The sequence below is a fragment of the Xiphias gladius genome, chromosome 7 (assembly GCF_016859285.1).
Source record: "Xiphias gladius isolate SHS-SW01 ecotype Sanya breed wild chromosome 7, ASM1685928v1, whole genome shotgun sequence".
Lineage (NCBI taxonomy): Eukaryota > Metazoa > Chordata > Actinopteri > Istiophoriformes > Xiphiidae > Xiphias > Xiphias gladius.
Genome location: NC_053406.1, coordinates 16,742,004 through 16,763,183, shown reverse-complemented (window position 1 = coordinate 16,763,183; position 21,180 = coordinate 16,742,004). Strand labels below are relative to the sequence as shown.

Below are 21,180 nucleotides of genomic sequence, written 5' to 3'. Positions count from 1 at the left end.
TGGGCTACCCAAATAGAGCCTATGTATGGGAAATACTGCTACTGAATCTTCTGCCATCACAAAGCAGCCTCTGGCAGCTTCATGACAGCAGTTACTGTAGTGACAAGGTCTGCAGTAAAGGGGAACCGGCCACATCAAATTAGAGGGCAAAAGTGGGAAAAAAAAGCAGGAGTGGAGCCGGCTGGGGATTATGACGTTCCACAAGAGGTGGCAAATAACATAATTTTAAGTTAAAACAGGCCTTCTTATTCATCACCTTTTCTCTGACCTTGTTCTCAGCATTTCATCAGTGGTCTGAAATTAATGTTTACTTTCCCAACAACAGACCATTAGAGTTAAAAAAAAAAACTTAAAACTATGCACGAGAGAAAAAAGGACAGAAATCTAAGGAAACTATGTTGTTAGTATTAGGCTGGCTGTGTTATGTTTGTGTTAAGTTGGGTCTTACCTGTATCTGTTTGAGCACTTTGGGTATAGGTTTACAGTTGAGTTTCTGACATGCTTGTTTGTAGGATGAGAGGATCTCTTCCACTGTCACATTCTGAGCTGCAAAACACAGAAGATTAAAAAGGTTAGGATTGCTTTTATTGCTTTGTTTCTTTGAGTTCATCTGTTAGACATCAAATCAGACTGAGTGGAAAAAAGCACCAAGTATGTCCCAATCATGTTTTTTCTCCACGTTTTAATAGTGTGTCATATTTGTTGATACTCTCTCTTTATTATATTTGTATTATATTCATTTTTATTTCTACATAATACAGTGCACACTTACATACATTAAAGCTCGCAATCGAATTTAACTATGTGCTACAGTTTAAGCATGCTTGGCAGCTTTTCCTTTGATGGTTTCCTATAATATTTTGTATGTCTGGAAGGATTGGATTGGATTTAGATATGCTCTCTTGATCTCCAGCAACATTTAAGTTCAAATGTCTACTTTAAAAGTGGTTGAAGTTGGAATATGAGGCTAAACAAATGTAAAATCCTTTCATCCGAAGTAGCTGTGGTGACATCACTTGCTGGTGTACGTTGTCATTTCATTAGGTTAAGTGATGGCTATTAATTTTGTAAGCTCTGCAGTTAATGTGCAGGTCACTTGCTTATGAAGCTGCTGTGCCAGACAAAGTAATGCAAAAAAGTCCAGTGGTTCTGACAGCCACCGTTTGCAACGCAAACAGATAAAACATTTGAAATTTTACACAGTTTTACACAGCTAAACCTTTGAAACATGACTGAATGTGCCCTGATGCCGATCCTGCAGTGTGGCTCAGTAAATTATCAACGTAGCAAAGACTAAGACTGGAACAAACTTGGAAAGCGGTCTCTTTTTATGTGACCTGTTTTTGTTTCTGCCTTGGGGAGCACTCTACTGACAGAGAGGATCAGAAATTATAACCCCTTAAAGGGCTCCTCTACTTAAGTCAGCAAAAAGGAGGTATTGTTCTTGATGTGTGTGTGGGTCAGCCGGCGCTGCCATCCCAGACTGTTGCAGGGGCTAACTCCAGTCAGGTGACTGGGCAACATTCAAACCAAAATGTTCTGGCTGAGACACTCTGCTGAGAGATGAAGTGAGGCACTCAAACAGAGAAAGACAGAGAAAGATAATGACAGAAACATCGAAGGAAAAATTGTGCATGTATGCAGAAATTCAGAATTCAGAAAGGTTAGGATGTGAGATTACATTGACGCAAATAAGATGATATATGTTCTACTCGCATTTTGTACTTATTTTAGACCCTATGTATAGTTGTATACATAGACAGATAAATGCATTCAGAGTAAGCTGTGTATGCTGCTACAGAAAGAGCCCAACCTATGCAGCTACAGAGCTAACAGTACCCTACTAACACATGCGTCTGGAATGTGTGTATCTGACTATGTGCTGCAGTCAGCATTTTGATTTCTCTCACCAAGGTGAGAATTTTTCGAGGTGTCCCACATCAGTTTAACTCGTGTTCTCAAGTTCACCACTCATCCACCTGTACAATGTAGCGAAAGACCGCACTGGACTAATCAGCAGTACAAAACTATTTATTCATAAATAGTTTCAGTATTGCCCTGGGGGGTAAACATCATTTACTGAACAGATTCTGAGAAGCCTCTTCTGAAATAGTCACATGGCAACCTGCTAAGAACACTGAGTTATAGGACATGCTGGCCTGGAGTGTAGCAGCACCAACACCGTGCAGATTTTGGATTTGGTTGAATCTGTATGTCTATATAATTTTAAAAGCACAGGTCTGAATGAATAAACCCACTGTTGGGACAAACAGGCAGTTCAAAACCTGCATGAACAGTTATGCATGTCTGACCGACTGTGTTATTCACAGTTTCAATGAAACTCACCAATGTCAGACTAGGGTGGAAAATTACTACTAGAGGCCAATACCGCGGTGACTGAAGTAATGATGTGTGCATGTGTGAATGTGTGTGAAACTAAATGAAAGAATAAGTAAGTGCAACATGAATACAATGATTATAGACCCAACATATCTTTCACTTGTTTTCACACCAAGACAAAACAACCACCAGAATGGAAACCAGTCTGGTATTTGATCCTGTAGCAGTTTCCTGGTACATACTGTATGTTTATGCACGCATGCGCACGCGAGCGCACACACGCACACAAAAAATGTTGGTTCCATGAGGATATGCTGAAATCACTAAAACGCTGAATGCACAAAAGCAGAAATATTTTAATAAATCTGAGTCATTGGGAAACTGTGCACAAGCAACTTTAGGCAATACACAAACCTCATACAGATAGCAATAAATGTTCCTACACTCACCATTAATCAAGTGTTTACATATAAATACCTTTAAAAGGAAGAAGCACAATTTCACTCATTGTGAGATTGAAACGCTTGGTGGGTTAAAGAAAAGTTTTTTAATAACTTCAGGTGATAGTATAAAATACAAGAGGACAGATCATTATTATGTGTACAGATATATTCAAACATTTTCTTATAATCCTATCTTTTTTGGGTCTATATTTCTACCAGTTATGAATGTCCTTTCCCCTTTGTGCTGTGATCCTCATTGCTGCTAACTTTGTGCAACCTCTGTGAAACGCTCCTTCCTGCCAGCACCATGTTGGATGTTTATGCTACCTCACCCTCACCCAGTTCTATCCTCCGCGGTGCAGGAGCCCGAACTAGAATGAATCACTGGTGCAGCAACGAGGATGAGAACCCTCGTCTGGCTTTAAACCCGCAAACACAGCCAATTTTGACCAAGCCAGTGGTTTTGCTCCTGGGAATTGAACCCTGGGTCGTTGTGGTGTTGGATGGGAGCTTCATTCCTGTCCAGCCCATGTGCGTAACAAATTTCTTCACTCTAATTACTGCTGTACAATGTAGCCAGCAACCGCATGCAGCACAACACTGCTATTAAAAACAGAACAGATTCCATGTTTGTACGATGATAGTCTTTCATTACCTTCAAGTCTTCACTTCAGTCACACTAATATCCCACCCAGATGATAAAAAAAAAAAAAGAATCAGCAACTACTTTGGTAATTGATTAATCATTTAAGACGTTTTAAAACAAAAGTATTAAACATTTGATTCCTCCAATTGCTCCAGGTTTGCAAATGTGAGTATTTGCTGATTTTCTTGGTATTACATTATAGTAAATTAAATATTTCTGGTCAGACAAAACAAGACATTTGATGATGCAACTTTGTGCTCTGGGAAATTATAATTGGAATCTTTTAATTTTCTCTGATATTTTATAGACCGAACGGTTAATCAGTTAATCAATAATGTAAATAATTGTTAGTTGCAGAAGACACACAGACGGACATTTTTAGGTGTTGAAACACCAGCACAGCAACACATTACAATCTGGCCTCTGCAGAGACTTTGGTCAAGCAAAGAGGTGACACTGCCAGTCACATACTATATGTCAACTCTCATACTAGAAAGCAACTTCTTTTTTTTATTGTCTTATCTTTCCCTTTGCTCTATATTGATGATGCAAAGTAGTCCCTTAATTAAAAAAGCATGTTAATAATTTGCTGCGGTGGTTTCAAGTGAGGCTCTCCATCATTCATGAAACTTCCAAGGCTTCATTGGCGTCTAGTGCAGTTAAATAATTACAAATGATTTTCTGGAAATAATGTGCCATGCTTAACCAGTATATTTTGCTAAGGTATGTTTTTCTATTTGACCCAATTAAGGCCACTTTACATTTGTAAATTTAAACCTAAATGCCTCTGCTTCCTCATATGTAAGAGAGTTCAATCTTGTAAAATTGTACAGTACATTGTTTACGTTCAGTGAACACTGTTCAGTGTTTGTGTGTGTAAGCGTGTAAACACTTCCTGAGGGAAGGTGGGGTTGGGGCTAGGGGGTCCCATGCTTACTTCACAGTATCTTCACACAATAATTAGATAAAGAGAAGGGGAGGTGAGCGAGTTGCAAATGGAATAAAAGAAGATAAGTCAATTTGTTTTAAAGAAAAATAATCTATAACGACTGTGCTCAAAAGAAAGCAGTGTATGGAAGCTTAGGCTGAACATTCAGCAAAAAAATATGACAATGTGAAACTAATGAATAGTGAAAAAAAAAGACAAAAAAAGGAAAGGAAACCAGTAATAGAGAGCTCCTTAGGAGTCAAATGCTCTGTGTTTAAGAGAGGCCCGAGATGTGAGCTTCAGGGCTGCAGGATCATTAAGAGCTGAGCCACAGCTGCATTTCTGCTTGGTTTGTCTTTGTTTTATTACACTCCCTCCAGTGCTGCTGGTACATGCATGAAGGGAGTGGTGATGAGGAGGTACACAGGAGAAGGAGTGAGGGAGGGCAAACACTTGCTCCAAACAACATCTTTGAAAACCAGGTTACGGGGAAATAGAGAGCTGATGATACGCAGTCAAAAAAAAAAAAAAAAAAAAAAAAAAGGTAAGCTTACACTGACTGTGTAAAAAAAAAAAAAAAAAAAAAACACTAAAGCCACCTCTTCCGCTGAGAGACAGCTTAGGAGGGTCATACACACCCAAGACCTGAGAAGTCAGTCAGCCCAGGGTGGTCAGAATTCAGCTGCATCTCCTCACACTTGTCACGCACAACAAGGTGTCCAATATAATTTCATAAACATAAATAAGTTAAGCTGTCAGGCAATACATTTCCATTGTTGCACTGCACCATCCTTAGTTTGCCCTTCAATAGACAAAACCAGGTCTTCATGTTGTACTCAAGGAAAAAATAAAATAAAATCAAAAATCAAAAAGGGCAGGGCCACTGCTTTAAAAACATCCTGGGTTGAGATTTTTGGCATGGAGAACACATGAAAAGAGACAGAGATAAAAGAGGGAGGGATCTTGGCCATCTCTGCTCTGATTCAGTGAAACTGTTTAATGACACAAACTAGCAGCATACGCCTTTTCTTCTTGTTATAGTTGTTGGCCACCATCCAGTGTGCAGCAACACACACTAAATCACTGCTGCTGCCATCGCTGATCTTGTGAACAAAATTGAAAAAAAAAACAAACAAACAAAAAAACAAACAAACAAAAATACAAAAAAAAAAAAAAAAAAACAGCAAATTGATGGTAAATTAAGCACTATGGACTTTATGGTTACCAATGAGGATGAGTTTTTGACCACTATCCTGCTGGTGCAGATTTACCCTTTGGTGGAGTAAACATTTTGAACAATATGATCAACGGCGGGCTATTGTTAAGCAAGAAAATCACTTAACTAACACGATCAAATCATACAATACTGAAATTATTCAAAAATGTTTACTGTTGACAAGTGAATTAAGCTGAAGACTATCGCACACCAACTCTTAAACTTTCAAATCTTTTTTTTTTCTAACCCTCATATACTTCAGCTCATGAGTCAGGTGGAGTTAAAGGTAGTCAATAGGAAATCGATGCAACCAAATCTAGATAGTCTCAGTACAACATAAGAGCTGGAAATCTATTCAGCATAACATATTTTGATGGTGTATGCTTGTCTAATAGTCTAGTGCAGCATCAATATAACAAATGTATTACAAAACCAGATTTACCTTTAACAAGTTCTTCACTAAACTGTGTCTGTTTCAGCTATAACGCCAACAAGTTCTGGCTTAGTTGCATTTATGCTACAGTGCACAGCCAGTTGGATTGGTATCTTGGGGCAAGGAAAAACTGCAGGCAACGAGGGAGGTGTACCTGCCATAAATTATAAATCAATTACTCAAGATGAACAACTGGCAGAGCTGCAACAAGTACAGGCACATATTTTCAGAGCAGAGAGCTGTATTTACATTAGGTAAAAGCTTTCTAAAGAGAGCTTTTTTTTTTTTTTTACAGTTAGGTTACAGTATGTCTTGGAGCTATGAAGCACAAAGTGAGGTCAAGGTTTTCAGTGAAAAATTAACACGTCATTTTATCGCAACAATGGCAGGCACATTTCAGAGCAGTAACTGGCGGTGATTAGCCAGCTGTGCGGAGATGACAAAGGAGATGGGATCTGAACTTCTCTCTCTAGCTTTCTTTTTTCAATCTTGACAACTATTTGTCACTTTTTTATGTGAGCAATTGAACGAATACTATGAATGCTTTTAAATGATACCACGTCACCCCTCCTCTCTTTGAAGGCAGGATTTCACTCTGCCTTCACCTGTGGCCATTCAGATCAGGTATAAACACTTTTGCCGTATCACATGGTTGGTCAACACATCGTAGAGACCATTTTTTCGAGCATAACCTGGCCTTTACATCACTACCCTGTAAAAAACATGTTATTGTACCTTCACTATAACTAAACATAACATTTATTCCTGATCTATTATTCTTTTGTACATTTATCTGATTTCATTTTATCCTACTGTAATTTATTTTCCATGTCATCTTTTAAATGTTTTTTTAATGCCTTTTTAATGCCTTTTTGTATATCACATTGAAATCCCATTGTTTTAAAGATGTTGCCTTACCCAGTACTAGTCAGGATGAGTACATCCTATAGGCAGTGGGGCATATTTTAAAGCATAAACTAATTTCCTTGTATACAACATACAAAAAGTTCAGTAGGTCACAGTTGATGTACCAACACACTTATCACTCTAAGCAAGGAAAACCCTGTCTTGAGGATTTGAAACATATTCAGATTAAATGAAATACAACCAACAAGCCACCAGAAATCCATTAAATTCCTACATAGTTTTTTGCCAAAAAAATACAGCCATGCCTTAAGTTCACAAGCTTCCATCCCATTTCTGAGATTCTTTGTTTCCCAAATTATGTGAATTTGTTTAATGAAAACATACATACTTGACGAGCATAAAACCAAAGCAGTGAACTTATTTCAATAAAGTTTTCAATTACTTTCAATAATGCTACCTAATTAAATGCTGCCAGTTCCTCATATCAACTCATCAAATAAATGTAGCATTGTGTTGTTCATTTTTGGTTTTTAATTAATGTTGCCTAATGAGCTTCTTATCATGTAAGTATGACAACTCATTAAAAATAATGTTTTAATATTAAATGAAGCAGGTAAAAGACTTCTCTTTTGTAGCTGCACAACATCATAACATTGTAGCAGTCAAAGCCTCTACCACCGCCTGCGAAAGGTCAGAACACATCGAACCAGAGCGCCCACAGTGTGAGCGTGGGCTTTAGTGCCAGACTCAAGTTTGTGCTAGTCTTACTGGGACAGATGTGTGGATTGGTGTATGAATGCTTGCTAAACCGTTATATTCTCCATGATTGGCTCTTATATCAGATATAAAGTCAGGAATTTTAATGTATCACTGCATTGTTTCCACTTTTTTCAGAGCAGCTAGCTATGTAACGTATTTGTTGCATGATAAAGCATGGGTATTTGTTGGTCAAAGAGATCAATAAACAGGCTAGGGAAATTAAACATGCATGTAAGGGATGCACACAAAATACAGCATTTTATAAAGTGTGTATAATTGTTTAATTCAAACCATGGAGTGGAAGTAGCACTGTGAGTATTGTCAAGACAGGGTTTTTTTTGGAAGACTTGAAGCTCTGCCCATTTTTTTCCCCATCTATTCACACCTGGACAATTGTTGCGGAAACAGCAAGACCATCAGATTGTTAGTTTTGGAAATATAAAGTGGGCAATGCTGACACCTCCCTTCCTCAGAATTTCTGAAAAGAGTTTTCCACTCTTTTCAGACTTTTTGAAAAACATCTAAAAGAACCATGTAAGGGCCCTGGATCACTTCAAAAGCACTTGATGTTGAAACCAAACTTTTAGGGCCTGTATACACATATAATTCTTAACTTTCAAGGTGCTGAAAAATAAACTAGCACCTTACCTTCCTAGGAGCAACTGTCATAAGAAGGTGCTGAATAAATGTAGACAGCCATCATCTTGGAACAAAATCAATTTCTGCCAGCTCTTGCTCCACATTTGTATAACAAACAGTCATTTCAGAGTTGCTGTTACTGCACTGAATCAAGGATAAGTATAGAGTAAGGTTATTTGAATCCTTGAGAAGGCATTCAAGTGAAGTCTGACCCAATTTCTGTGCATCTCTGTTTATCTTCCTCAGCCTTGCCATCTTTGTACCTTCATTACTCAGTCTTATTCTTTGTCTAGCTGGCAAGAAACAACGTGCAAACACAGTCTGCAGGCACTGTACTTTCTCCGCTCACTCCAACAACAAGAGGGAAACAAGCAAAGACAAGTGTTTGCATGTGTGCAGAGGAAGAGGCGACTATTTGCAGAGAAAGACAGACGACAGAGACCTGGCACAGAGAGAGGATTCCACTGAAAATGTTCGACTTTCATAATATCTTGAATGTCTTCTGTTTGACTAGTCTGCACATAGTGATTTCATTAGTCAAGAGTGATACGGCATGCATTGCATGTCAAAAGCTTAAGAAAAACTTTGGCAGAGACTGGGAATGTGGTGAAGACGGTACCAGCCTCAGTCAAGCTCCTGTAGATAAACACCTGACCTACCATCTGCACACATCTGTAACTGCACAGACAGGTGGGTTTTCAAAAAAGTTTAGTGACATAACGACACCCTAAGAGAAAGGACAGTAGTGCAAAAACTGCATTAGAGGGGTAGGCAGCTTGCTGACTGACTTACCAGGCATTGGCTTACCTTATACTCGGACAATTTGTAGCAGCCAATGCTACCCAACAACAACCGATGACCAATCCTTTTGAAGGATTAGAATGCTGATAGGAGTTAATTGCTTCCATAATTGAAAGCATGAAGTCTGCGGAAAGTGATAGCCACCTTGAACTGATCATTCAGATATAATTTATTAAGCTAAAATTTCTGTAATGAAAGGTAACAGCCAAGAAACCAGTGTTGACAGGTTACATGCTTCAAGAGGAAATTTCTTCCAGCTAGCAGTTCAAAAAAGGTGTTCTGACAGAGAAGATTGGATACAGAGCACTTGACAACACATCGAGGCCAGGTGTCCAACTAGTGCTGCTTAGAATTGAATCCACTGTTTCAGATGTATGCCAACATCTTCAACAGTCCTTAGGTGATTTGCTGCCCCACTTGACTAAAACCAGGCAAGTCTGAAGATGGCTTGCACTGTCAGTTAGGTATTGTACTGCTTGCATAATGTTGCTGTCAGATAAAAATCTTGCATATGTAAAATTTCACATTATGTTTATTTATTAGTTTGACATTTATTATCAGCTCAATTCATCTTCTACAGGGTTTCAAAAATGTTTCATAAGACCAAGTATTGAGAACATTTAGTGCAGACAGAAACCACATACTGCAGTCATTCACTAAGAGTGCAGTCACGGTATATCGGTTAAATTTGATAATGCATCTTTTTCTCTCTGGGCTTTCCATTTACACTGTGCCTGTGCTTTTTGAACATGGTCTCCAAAGTGGATGAATCTTCAAACACAGACTGCTTGTCTTAGCTTTGTTTCAAAAATTGAATTTTAGGAAAACAATGACCTAAGTCTGCCCAGAAACAAACCAGTGGGTGTGTATCAGTAACGAAGCCAACTTTCTGTCACTTCTGAAACACTCTGAGCGCTCATTTTGAATGAAAAATTACATCTATATCATAAGTTAGGCAGTATTTAAACTCAGCACAGGTAATTACAGAGTGCAGGAGGAGGCACAATTGAGGATATAGAAGAGGTGTAGTTGTTTTCTTGTTGTTAGAGAATTTCAGAGTATGTCAACATTAAGCTGATTAAATCTCTAAATGCATTTTTCCGTCTCTGTTTCAGCCCTCCATCAAACAGCGTGTGTCTCTCTCCAAAGTCAAGCTTTTCAAAAACGTCCTCCAGAGTGTGTAAATATGAAAATGCCGGCTTGGTGTTTGAGACTGTACGGGGTAAATGGAACTCTTGCAAAACACTGATCCAAACCAGGCCAGTGAGGGTCAGGGGCTGCATGCAAGTAAAGCTAAAACTATCTTAAGTTGCCTCTAACTTTCATCGTTCCTTTCAAATGCCACTATAGCCAAATACACAGCAGAGCTGTTACTATTAACGTGGTTTTGTGTTGATTTTATGTTGCAATCATAAAACAAGTATTTTCTCTTATCACTGCAGTCCAGCAGCAAGTTAAAAATGACTGAAGGTTAACAAGTAGCGTTTATTGGTTTATTCAGCTTATTAAAACATAGTATAGGTGAGCCCAGAGAGCAGGACGGTGAACAGAGGTGTAATGGGCTGTCACTCGGCAGAGAAACCAGCTGTGTGTGTATCCTACTCACAGACTGGGTCTGTGTGGCAGCAAAGTTAAGAAGATACCTTTCTGTCATCTCTTACTGATATAGCTGATGATACACACAGCTGTTGTCATTAACCTGTATTTATGGTTATTTTGTCAGATGACGTCCTGATCATGAATAATGATTCAGTCAGCTGTGCTGTCTATCCCATTCCTTTCGAGATGTTGGCTGTGATGCTGTTTTGTTATTTGCTAACTGAAAAGTGGGCGGAGAAGAGATTTAGTCATTTTAATGTTGGGGTGTTTCACTGTGGATAAAGATCTCTGCAAAAACAATCTGCAAAAGCTAATGTTGCTGCATTTTGTTTTCACAAGTAAACAGCATATTCAAATTTAGCTGTCTTAGTGTGGATGTAATCTAAAGTGAAAAACATGAAATCACTTATATTCTGAGGTGTCAACAGAGGTGTATGAAATAACTAGCCAAGCCTTTAGGCAAACTTCCAGAGATGGGCTTGAGTATGTTGGGGCTGGAACAGAGAAATGCTGCCAGCTCCTACTTAACATGCAAGTGCTAGTGTTCAAAATAGCCCCCCTCTCCCAGTCTCTTGTCCCGTTCCCTTCCATTTCACACTGCTGTGCTCTGCATGGTGACAGCAGCCTCATTCACACATGACAGCTGGCTGCCTGGCTCATCAGAGGTGGGGCAGAGTGGCGGGGTTGGTGCTACTGCTCCTGTGTGCTTTTACCAGTCTGAATGACAAGACGGTGGAAGTAGGTAAACACACAGAAGAGATAAAAGTCTGGATTTTAGAGGGGAGCTGCTATGAAAAAGATGAGCCCAAAGGTTTTAACTATCACCTAAACCCATGTACATAACCTACCAACACAGATCTGCATGAGGGCAGAGGATTGAAAGTAAACCAAGTAAATTTGATGGCATCTAATGGTGTGGCTCAAGAAACGAGTAGCTGTGTAAAGACGAATAATTAACAGACAGACAGCACTCAAGATAGACTGAAGTAGAAATGACTGAGGTAGACATTTGTGTGAAATGTTGTCATAATTAGTGTATGAATACTGGGGTTGCGGCCCAAAAAAATGCGTTTTGTGAGATCACAGTGACCTTGACCTTTGACCACCAAATTCTAATCAGCTCATCCTTGAGTCCAATTGAACATTTGAGCCAAATTTGAAGAAATTCCCTCAAGGAATTGCTTGAGATATTGCATTCATGACAACGAGGCGTACATACGGACAACCCGAAAACATAATGCCTCTGGCCACGGCTGTTGCCAGTGTGGAAAACCTGCAACCCCCAGGCTTCCTACAAAACACACACATCCCACACAATACCAGGCCTCAAATTTCACATCACTGCATGCCCAGCATAGACCTCCAGTATTCTAGGTTTATTTTCATATAACTGCAGACACAGCAATTATAACTTGACAATATATAATATCGCAACATGTCTATGTTGACTTCATGCCTTTAGTGGTGCAAGATAGTTTAACTTTGCATCAACAACAGCCTCTCTCGGTATGACGAACTATGATGAAACTCAAGAAAGAACAAAAAACAGAGCAGCCACTTGAAATGATGATCACCAACATAAAACCAAGCCCATGTCTGAGAGAGAGAAAGTTGCCGGACCAGATGGTGAGAGACATTATGAGCGAATGACAGTTGTATGCTCTATTTTTAAATAAGGGGGCATTTTGTGTAATGTGTAGAGAGTGTAGGCAGTATTTGTCACTTACAGCGTCCTCAGCAGTGACAAGAGCAGCTATGGAGGGGGGGAGCAAGGAAGTCCTTTTTGACGTGGACAGAAAGTCCTATACAGACATCGGGACAGGATGATAAATAGCTGGTAAATTTCATTGACTGGTATGTTCTATGGCTATTCTACTAATTACAATCCCCAGCGTTGTTGGTAAAAAATAACCATGATTTAGGTGCAGACAGAGACAAGGTTAGAGTGCAGGGTTCATCACAAAACCAGCACCAACAGATGCACACTTTCTTTCTCAAATTTACAAGACAAACAAAGGTGCATGTGTATTACAGACAGGCAAAAATGCATAATAGATGAATATACAAAGTAGCCCAGAGGTCTGATATTATCGGCAGGTATTATCGTATCACAGATATATGACACCAAAATGAATTGCTGACTGAAAAAAAAAATTCCCTGACGCAAAAAAATGCCACCTTAGAAAGGGTGTCGTCGTTACATAGGTCATCTAGCAGATTCCACTGTTTACAATACGTTGCAGATTAGCTTTTTGACAGTTCAGTAGATGTCTAGTGACAGAGAAAAGAGACCTCCCAATCAAGTTTTAGCCTGACCTCAGGCTGAAACAATTAGTTCATTAATCGATTGTTAGAAAATTAATCTGCAACTATTTTGATAACTGATTAATTATTTGAGTCATTTTTCAAGCAAAGCAAACAGCATTTGCCTGTTTGAGCCTCCTTAATGTAAGCAAATGTAATTTGCTGCTTTCCTCATTTTTATATCGCTGTGAATTGAACATCTTTGGGTTTTATGACTGTTGGTTAGACAAACAAGACATCTGTAGAGGTCACCTGGGATTCCGGAAAACTGATGGACATTTTTCAGTTTTTTCCAATATTTATAGACAGGACAACTAACGATTAAACTAACTGAGAAAGTAATCTGCAGATCAATCGATAAAGAAAATAATCGTTAGTTGCAGCCCTATACTGATCATTTATTAATGGTGTTATACATCAGCTGCTCAGTTGAGTACACACTTCAAGGATATTAAATTTAGTAACTCAAACTGAAGTGAGGCTTGATAAAATATTCTTCATGACTTAATACCTCTGCATCTAAACTTTCCTATAATTCCATTTATTTTAAGAAACCATAATGCAAAAGACTCTAAAATCAGTATCACACAAATAACACTGACAAAATTCCTAACAGTGCAAAATGATCAATACATTTTTACTTGCATTAGACTTACAGACACCTATATGACTGCCATTATAAGCCGACATTTGATGATGTTAACTCGGCTGATTTAACGCTCAAATATTTACAGTCATGTTGTTCCCAATAAGACAAAAAAGTATTCTTGTACACCTAACAGTAAAAGACAGGTATGTCAGATGATATGAAACACTGTCAACAATCATAGTAGATCAAATACGCTATGATTTGGTCAGATAAACTCATAAATACTTTGTTTGAAAATTTCCACTCCCCTGGCCTTATTGGACCCGAAATCAAGTACTGGTGTTCCTCTAGTGCAAACTGAACTAACTCCTAGGTTTTCAAAGCCTTCGTCAATCCTCTACACTGAAAACTTTAGTTATCAGTTGATAACTTGGTCCACAGCCACAACACATAACATTTCATGGGTCACAGAGCCTCTAGTAACCTGGTGCCAAGTGGGCCTTGGGTCTGATGACATGAGACAGATCTGCACGTAGGCCAAAGAATGTGGCCGCTTGCAGGATAAACCCTCATTGATGTGAAGGAATAATCTGAACTGCAGTATGGTTGCTGTGAAAAACTATCTTGCATCATGACTTACAAAAAACAATCCGGTAAGTCTGATGAAAAAACTGACTTAGCACATGCTTGCAGTATGGTCCAGTGCTTTTGTAAACACATGCTTTGAGGATTTAAGCCTAAAGTGCATCTAAAGTGAATTGACTAGCCAGGGGAAAAGAACGGGGAGGAGGGGAAGCTACGCGGCATGTTGGGAAGTTCAGGAATCTCAGGATATGATGTAGTATTTGCCCAGGCCTGGGGGGAGAGAAAAAGCGTCCCCCGAGTCTAGACAGGGAGAGGGGAAAGAAAAAAAATATAGTTCCAAGGAAGGATATTAGCTAACTCAGAACTAAGTGATATCAAGTATTTTACTACTTCCCTTATGCTGTTCAAGACAATGTTGACAAAATTAAGCTCTTGATTAAAGTATTACAAAGAACTGCTGCTGGTCTATATTTTTCGGTTAATTCTGGCCTCACACATTGTATGTAAGCGAATACCATGAAATTTGATGACGTCAGTTTTGGAAAAACTAGAGTACAAAGGAAGAAATGGGACAATGACACCACAGCTGGCTACTGTTGTTCCCCTTTTCCCTCCTGAACCCTAGGTGTTTATTTTAAATGGCAGCTTTCTTGACTCCATGAAGTTAACTCCTGTTCAGAAGCTCATTTCTTGACAGCAATTAAACCAAATATAGGTTGCTTTATGAAAAATAAATACCCATCTAATATATTTTTCCATTTGGTCATACAGTAGTAACTCATACTGTGCATAGTTGAACCTCCAGGCTCAGTGAGTTCAGACGCGCTTCACTGTTTTGTCTCTGACGGATGACATAAGACAGGGACCCAGAGACCTTGACACTAGATCTACAGATAAAGGGTCTGGTTGGATTGTGGATCTTTTGTGGGACAGTGCTCACCCCTAAAGAAGAATGAGGAGCCTTGGGGTGGAGATTCAGATACATTTCATTTCCCGGACTTTAACTCAGACACACACAGACACAGACACAGACACAGACACACACTCAGATAGCCGGTCCCATGTGAGAACATGTCCTAAAGACAAACGGCAGAAAGAGGACTAAGGAAAAGATATCCAGGTGATCATCTAATGTTTAGGGTTTTCACCATTGACAGACTAGTAAAGTAATTTGACATTTTTTTAAAACATGGCACTAGAAGCGATTTGCAAAAGGAGCATTTATCTATCAACCTTGGGCATATAGTAATTTTTAGGGTTCATTAGTTCCAAAAAAATGTATGTTATTCAATTGCCTAAAGTGGGTGATAATACATTTTTCCTGCATATTAACAATTAACTATGTGCTGTCAGCTTTATATATATTTACATTTAAATACCACAGTTGCCCATTCAACTGCCACTAACTGAATTAGGTGGATAAAAATTAGATATATTTTAAGTAATTAGGGGGCAGACTGAGTCCTCAAGACAGTGACACTTTGAGATTACCACTGATGCTTAGATCTGTCCATAATATACTGAACAGTAGAAAATTCAGTAACTACTTCAGTGCTTTGGTGCACTGAGTCACTTTGTTTCACATGTATGGTCTGGAAATGTGTAGAGATATGTAGTATAGTATACGTACTAAGTATAACTGCTGAGTAGATGAGTTTTATACAGTGAAGTGTATTTTATTTGTTCATCATCATCATCATCAGTTTGAAACACAAAAAATAGGAATTTCCAATGCAGCTGAGAACTACAGGTAAGGATGAAATTCAACCAATATCAAGTGGATCTAGAATGTATGGCAGGTAAAAGTAAGGAAAAATCAAAATCAAGGGGGCTTTTCGGTCTGAATGCCCTCAAAAAGCAAATCCTGCTGGATAGGACAACTGTCTAAATCATTTCTGTCAACAAAGAAGCTGCATTCGCGTTTGCTAGGGGCAGTTAATGTTTGCCATGTCGATCAAAGAAATATGCTGATATAAAACTTATTTTCTAAGCCTTTAGCTTTATCAATCTCATCCACAGATATTGCCATTTTGGTGGCCATGTTTCCTGGTACTGGTACAGTAATATAACAACCCTTAATTCCACCTACAAAGTTCTAATTGGCTTGGTTGTTTGTCCAACCTGGGAAACTGTAACAAACACAACCTAAGGCTTATTTGTTGAAAAATTGGACATTCAAAGGTCTGGAACCTGGCAAACACACTTCAATAAATAATGAGAATTAGGCCAGATGTAGGCATGTATTAAATGATTCAAAACATTGAGATGATAAACAAAATTATTCCAGTGTGATCGCATTATCACTATACTCAGATTAAAATCAACTAATCCTATCACAGTTTGAGAGTTTGAGTTTATTGAGTTCAAATTATTGTATTCGTACCGCCAAATGGACTAAAAATACTCTGATAAATTTAGCACATTGTTATCGTCATCTACATTAAAAACAGAATGTTCTGTATCATGCGATTAACTTCACCGCCATCAGCTGACTGTATACCTCTATATCAACTGCACAATCAGCTGGACCTTTGGAACTTAAATAAACTATGTGATAAGTGAGCTGTGATAAATAATCCGAGCTCACCCTACAGTCACCAATATTCTTTACTGTTCCCAGCATTGGGTATTTCATAACAGCTCAGAACTCTTGACTAACTGGGTTGGACTTTGCCCCATAGAGTGTGGCTAAAGATATTTCATGTCCTATCAGAATGGCTGCCTGGCATGTGTACTGTGAAGGGGCCGATACAGAAACAATTTGGAAAAGCAAACCGCAGTGAGGGGAATGGATGCTATAAACATATAAATTATTTAAACTGGGTAGAATATAATTTACAGGTGCAAGTAGCTAAATGTGTTTGGATAAATAGCTGAAAACATAAGTGTCTCTCTGACCAATTGCAGGGGTGTTAATAAACAATTTATATTCAGCTGAAAATTAAGCAGTATTGTTCATGCATATTAAACTTGCTGCTTTTGTGCCTTTTTCTCCTCCCCCTCCCCCCATCTGGACAGTTTGCACCACTGACCCTTGCTTTGGCTTGGCCTACATTTTTGGATTTATACACCAGGCAAAAACAAACAGGACCCTCACTGGCTTACCTTTAAAACTACATAGGTCACAAAAGCACTGAGAGGGGAAAGCCCAGCTAACAGTATACTTTAAATTTACACAAATCTGGCATTTTCTCAGATTACCATGAGCTCTGTAACTGTTGTCGACTGCCGTCACAGTACTGTGAGCAAACACCAGTTTTCACACTATGAGTGTAGGACTGTTTATTCAGTGATGTCGATTGTCCATGCCAGATGAAGGAGCGTGTGAGTCATGGTCAGATCACACATGACTTCCCAGCTCTTTCAAAAGAAAACATTAAACATGAGACTACTGTACACCGAAGCAGTATCTCTCTACATAAGAAGAACTAGACTCCAAAAACTAAAACAAAAATATAATAAACAGAAAAAAAACTGATCAGGGCTGGGAGCAAAAAAAAAAAAAAAAGTTAATTGGGACATTCCTACAGTTTTTACCTTGTTTACTGATACACAATAATGTGGTAAAAAAAACATTGTTTTTTTTGTACTAGAACTGACAATGATGCAATAAGTGTAAATTCCAATCTAATAGAGAAAATAGAAAAAAAAAGACAAATTGTTGATATTATATGCATAATATGCTTGACTATATTCATTAAACATCCATACTTATCTATGTACAAAAATAAATTCCAAATATACATTATCTACTACGTCATTAGATCTGGATTGGCAGAAAAAGCTATTCATGCACACTGGTTTAATACAATGTCATGTATATTGTAGTGTATCCTGCTTTCTAACCGGTATATATTTGTATATAACTGCATATAATTTCTCTACTGTATCCTGTGCCTACTTAACTGTCTGGTCTTTTGTGCAGCCATAGCACTAAATTTACCTACTGGGATTACTTTTATTTCATCCTAAATATATGGCATTTATTGTAAAATACATGCATATTATTACATGGAAGATTAACTTTCCTGGTAAAAAAGTAACTTTCCCATTTTGTTGAGACCTTAAAGATTTGGTCCCTTATATCCACAGCGCAAAGGCAGTGGCATATCCTGCATGAGCTTCCGTTACTGAACAAACAGGAACCTAGTGTGGTAACATGGCACACCTCAAGGAGTGGTAGGATCCACTCACGATACAGCACAGAGGAGAGGCCTGGGACTATATTTAGACATATAGGTGCATTTGTATGTTGGGAATAACTCTAAGCTATTATGTTATTTATTTTGACTATTTAAAGAAAGAACTAAACTTCTGTTTGAAAAAGGGGCAGGGGTACAGGTGCTGCCCGAGTGAGGACTGAACAGACTGTAGTGTCATCTTGCAAGAGACGACGAGCTTTGAAGACAGACACAAAAAAACATTCCCATTAAAGACCCCCAAATTGACACACCTCTCATGCATCAGTGTCAACATCCATTCAAAAATCCGACTACACATGGAATATGGACCGTGACATGGCACATTTTAAAGCCAATCTGAACAGAGTTTGAGAAAAATATTGTTAAAAGACCCATGAAAATAAACACACAAGTGGATAATTAGAAAGTCATAGGAAGTCATTCACACATACAGGCATACTGAAACAAACATAAAGTATTACCGTGTCTCCAGGGGTCCTTGGGCTCCACTGCTCCAGAGACAATGTCCTCATCTGAAGGAAATGTGACCCTTTTGCCACTTGGTTTGTGTTCATCATCCCCTTCCTCTACTGAGGGGTACAGTCCAGCCTGCTCCGTGACAGGAGCCTCTGTGCTGCTCGTCTGGCTTGCATCTGATGGGCTTTCTGCCATGCTACCAGCTGGGACATCCTGAGACGTGGACTCGGAGTCCAAAGTATTGTCTAACAATGATCTGACGTTTGTTGATTCCGCCTCCAACACCCCACTCTCGTCCAGACTCAGATCCACACCTATATCCATTTCCCCGCCATCCTCCCTTTCACCAACATCAGGGTCAGTGTCTTTATCTTCCTTAATTTTCTCCACCCCAATATCGTCCTTGTGCTGCTCATCATTATTGAAGATCAAGTCAGTGGGATTCACTATCACAGGGGTGTCTTGGACACTACTCTTTCTATTTCCATTGACCTCATCAATTTCCAGTGTGTCTTGTACCTGGTGGTTATCTTCCTCTGCTGCCTGAAGGTTGTCAGTGAGCTGAGGCATCAGGTACGTTTCAGAGGCCTCTGTGGAAACGATGCTTTGCTTTTCTGTGTTACTATCTGTCATCAGTTCAGAGATCCGAGGGGTGACCCCTTCTGTGTTGTTGGTAGTGTTGTGATCATCATCCACGTTGCTTTTTGTCTTGACATTGCACAAATCTAGACACTGCTCCTCGATATTCATATTTTCATTTCCAGTGAAACTCAGTCTTTAACAGTGCCAGACAGCCTAGATATTAGGTTAAACAATAACTAGGAACCCGCTGACACGGATAAGCCTGTCTCTGGTCTCTGTCTCACAACAATATAGGTAGATGTGCACCTATCCCGGTCCTTAATTGACCAAATTATATTCAAGTGCAATCAGGAAATTATACCTATATCTTGACTGGTTTGTTGTATTGTGATATACAACAAAAACTATGATATATAGTGATTTGAATTATAGTTTTCACGATCCCCAAATCCCAGACGACTTTGGTGCAGGCTTAAAAACGAGCTAAAGTGCAATTTCACACAAATATCAATACAAGAAACATGTGATGCCTGTGAGAAATAGATATTGTTTCAGTAATTATTTATTTGCCAAGCCAGGCAACTTTGCTCAACTATCACCGAGGCAGGCAACCAATACTTAATTATTTCTGCAAACCGTGTCCTTTTGCTCCAAGTGGGAACCGACTTAAGGCTCCCTGGTCGTCAGCACATTGCCTGGCAGTATTTCAGAGGACCAGGACAGTCAATTGAAATGAACAAGTCACTCAGGGCGCCTTCATTACGCTAGCCAAGGGAGCTTACTGCCCGACACCAGACCGATTCATTTACACGAATTTGAGCGAGCTAATGTTAGCTAGCTTGCTAAAGTTGTTGCCCAACAATGACATCCAGGCCCGTGTGCGGTCGCATGCCTGCTTCTTTGAGTGAGCCTGTCTGTTTCCCCCCAACAAAGTCCATGCTCCTGTGCCGAGAAAAATAATTAGCGGCTGTAGCTCTTGTCTCACCCTCTGCCGTGCTGCAGCTCGGCTCGCATCACAACCTTCGCCCAGCGGCAGCCAGAAAAAAAACAGGCGTCACACTCCGAGCAATGGGCATGTTTCGGTGGCTAACGTTGGCGCTAGGGAACCGTGCCGAAGTTAGATTTGCCGGCACTAACAGCGCTAACTGTTATGAGATTATTCTAAAGATATTCCGACCGCTTAAATCTCGTAGGTCTCTCTGTACCCAGGAGAAGTCTGTTGAACCTGTTTTTGTCTAGCGATGCCATTCGCTAGCTTGTTGAAGTCCAACAACTGTTTGTTGTTCACACGTCTTACGTCAGCACGTCATTAGCCACCGGGGGTACGTTCAGCAGACGCAATGTTGCAGAGTGTTACGCAGCGTTATTATTACCATCACCATCGCTATAAAGGTGCATACAGAGACAACACAGACCCACGGAGGCTTCAAAAGAAATACCCGAGCTGGATCGGCTGGGCGCAGTTAAAAGCTGAAGAGTAAAAGTGCGTTTTAATTTGACTTGAAAATCTCAGTAGATGGGGAGAATCGTATAGTGGGAGGAAGAGAAATCCATTGTTTTGGGACGACTAAATCAATATCTAGTGTAACCACCCTGTGGCTTTTTAAAACAACAGTTTTCCACGGTACTTTGCAGGTACGTCTTGGGAGAATTTGCCACTGTCCCTCCGCGGATTTAGGCTGTCTCAGTGTCTTCTGTCTCTTCACGTAATCCGTGACTGATTCCATGATTATGAGATCAGGGCTCCGCAGTGGCCAGACCGTCTGCCGCAGGACTCCTGGTTCTTCTTGT

At 39.4% G+C, this 21,180-nt stretch overlaps 1 protein-coding gene across 1 annotated transcript in view; it reads right to left on the bottom strand.

Annotated features, from left to right (window-relative positions):
* Positions 1 to 20,710, bottom strand: part of ppp1r37 (protein phosphatase 1, regulatory subunit 37) — a 44,158-nt gene extending 23,448 nt beyond the window's left edge. The window contains exons 1-2 of the mRNA XM_040130433.1: positions 18,813 to 20,710; positions 449 to 546 (exon numbers count right to left, since the gene is read on the bottom strand). Of these exons, the coding sequence (XP_039986367.1) occupies positions 449 to 546; positions 18,813 to 19,557 (843 nt within the window). The 5' untranslated portion in view covers positions 19,558 to 20,710. The remainder of the gene's footprint in view (positions 1 to 448; positions 547 to 18,812) is intronic.
* Between the last annotated feature and the right edge of the window lie 470 nt (positions 20,711 to 21,180).